This window comes from Primulina tabacum, chromosome 16, assembly GCF_025594145.1.
Source record: "Primulina tabacum isolate GXHZ01 chromosome 16, ASM2559414v2, whole genome shotgun sequence".
NCBI classification, from domain to species: domain Eukaryota; kingdom Viridiplantae; phylum Streptophyta; class Magnoliopsida; order Lamiales; family Gesneriaceae; genus Primulina; species Primulina tabacum.
The window spans coordinates 866,765-869,078 of record NC_134565.1 but is presented as its reverse complement, the minus strand read 5'-3'; the positions used below and the strand labels follow the sequence as shown (position 1 = coordinate 869,078).

The 2,314-nt window shown below is 36.0% G+C and overlaps 1 protein-coding gene across 1 annotated transcript; it reads right to left on the bottom strand.

Moving 5' to 3' along the window:
* Positions 1-445: 445 nt before the first annotated feature.
* LOC142529402 (F-box protein At5g07610-like) lies at positions 446-1,456 on the bottom strand. Its single transcript, XM_075634936.1, has one exon. It carries the CDS (start codon positions 1,454-1,456, stop codon positions 446-448), a length of 1,011 nt encoding a protein of 336 aa, XP_075491051.1.
* Positions 1,457-2,314: the final 858 nt, after the last annotated feature.

Here is a 2,314-nt window from a genome sequence, read left to right as displayed (position 1 = left end):
CAAACTCTATTTTAGATCTTTGTTGAGACGTACAGTTTATTTTACCGAATTTTGAATGCTCACGTTTTATTTAAGAAAATTTTTTAATTCTTCCGTAAATTTTAGTAGTAAAAAGTACGGTACGTTACACGATCCGATTCTCAACTCAAGAAAGTAAAGAACAATGCTGTAATAAACATTTTTAATCAATTGAATTTAATAACAAAAGAAAATATAATGAGACACGAAAGCATTATCGTTTCTATTTTCCCGTGTCGAGATAAAAATAAAAATATAACCAAAAATAGTTTTACTATTGATTATGGAATCGAGATATTGTCGCAACATGCTGATGCACGAGAAACCTTGGAAAGTAGCGGATCCAGCATTTTTCCGTTAACGTTCATTCACAAAGCTTCCACGACTTATGGTCTTTGATTCTGTACAAAACCACATCATCATGGCATCACAACACCAACTTTGAATCTTCTTTCTCTTCGATCAGAAAATTAATCTTAAACTGTGCATCAGTGTTAATGTCCCAACCTGTTGATCGGAAAAGCGATGCTTCCATCTGGCTTAACTCAATGCTGTGTTTCACGAACCAACCCGATAAATCGTGCTTCATTTCCTTGATGATCAGACGGCTTCCCAGTATATCAATGAAATGTAAATGCCCTCCACATTCCCCGAGGTGGTATGAGTTGTAGCTTGTCGAACATCTGGGTGAGGCGCCCACTCGCAACACCTCTGCTTCAACATCGTAAAAATATGTTACACTTGCACCAATCCAGACGATGAAATTGTGCCAATGCACCGGCCAAGAAGACAGCGAGTACCTGGACCTGGATGGCTTGCCCAAACGTCTCCATGCCCCTTGGTTTTCGGTCACACAAACTTGATAGACGTATCCACCACCCATATTTCTAGGTGCAGCTTCTGCAAGAGCAACCACTTTCCCGCGAGAGTGGGAATCAAAAGCAAGACAAGGACTTACAATCACACAATTACAACGCCGAGCATGTATCTTACAAGTATCCAATCGTTGCGGAAGAACGACGACTTCTGAAGTCGCTGGATTGTATACCCAATATTTCGGAGTGCCAGAAAGCTTCATATAAAGTAAAAAGCCATTGCACGATTGCAATATCAAGTCGTCAACATTGTGAGGTAGTTCGAACTGAGGCACGCCCGCTGTGGGACCAGAAAGAGGGACGTAGGCATGCGGCCGATAGTCTATTCCGGAACTCAGTAGAATCCCCGGACTCTGATGCTGCCGCCATAGTAAACAAAAATATTCGGTGATTATGAGAGCACGCCAACTTTTGCACACGGATTTGAATCGTATCACAGATTTAGAAGGTAAACGCCTTAGAATTTCGGTGAGGAGATGGGCGTTATGAAAAATTGATTCTGCTGCGAGCGGAGAGTTATTGCATCCTTCCATTCCAGAATATTCGCCGCCGCCGCCTTCCATATGAAAATCATGCGGCTGTAGTAGTATTCATATATCACTAACATAAACCCTAATAGAGTTACGTACAAAACGGAGCTACTGTATATATCTTCTACTCTCTATTTTGTCCTCTAAGAGCACCCACATTCGTGCATTAATGAATAATTATTAACACCAATTAATACTCATGCACCAATGTGGATATATAGATTATTAATCTTGACTGTCATGTCAGCATGAAAATTCATCGGTATTAATCTCATTAATTCACCTAACTTTTTTTAAAAAAAGACAAACGGCTCTTTTGACTATATATATATATATATATATATATATATATATATATATATATATATATATATATTCTTTTTGTTTTGTTCTTTTTAATCAATATTGAAATTAAGTTATTTTTAAGATAATAATACCATTTATTATCAATAATATTTATTGTAAATTTTTAAACAAAATTAGAAAGATATTTAATTAATATAAAATAAAAAAATGAATAAGTGGATAGTGAGACCCATAAATAATGAATGTTAATATTAAATGAATGTGAGTGTGTATTAATAATGAGAAATTGTTAATATAATGATTATGTGGCTCGCGGACCCCGTACTTTCTGAAGAGATGGAAGATTAATAACATATATTAATGACTACGGATGCGGATGCTCTAATTATGTCATTTTCTTCGAGTATTTAGTGGAAATAAAAAACTAGAGTTATTTTAAGTATTTCTTTTTGAATTCCAGGTGGATATGTCATAATTTTCAAGAGTAGGTCTCTTGTGAGACGGTCTCACGAATTTTTATCTGTGAGACGGGTCAACCCTAACGATATTCACAATAAAAAGTAATAATCTTAGCATAAAAATTAA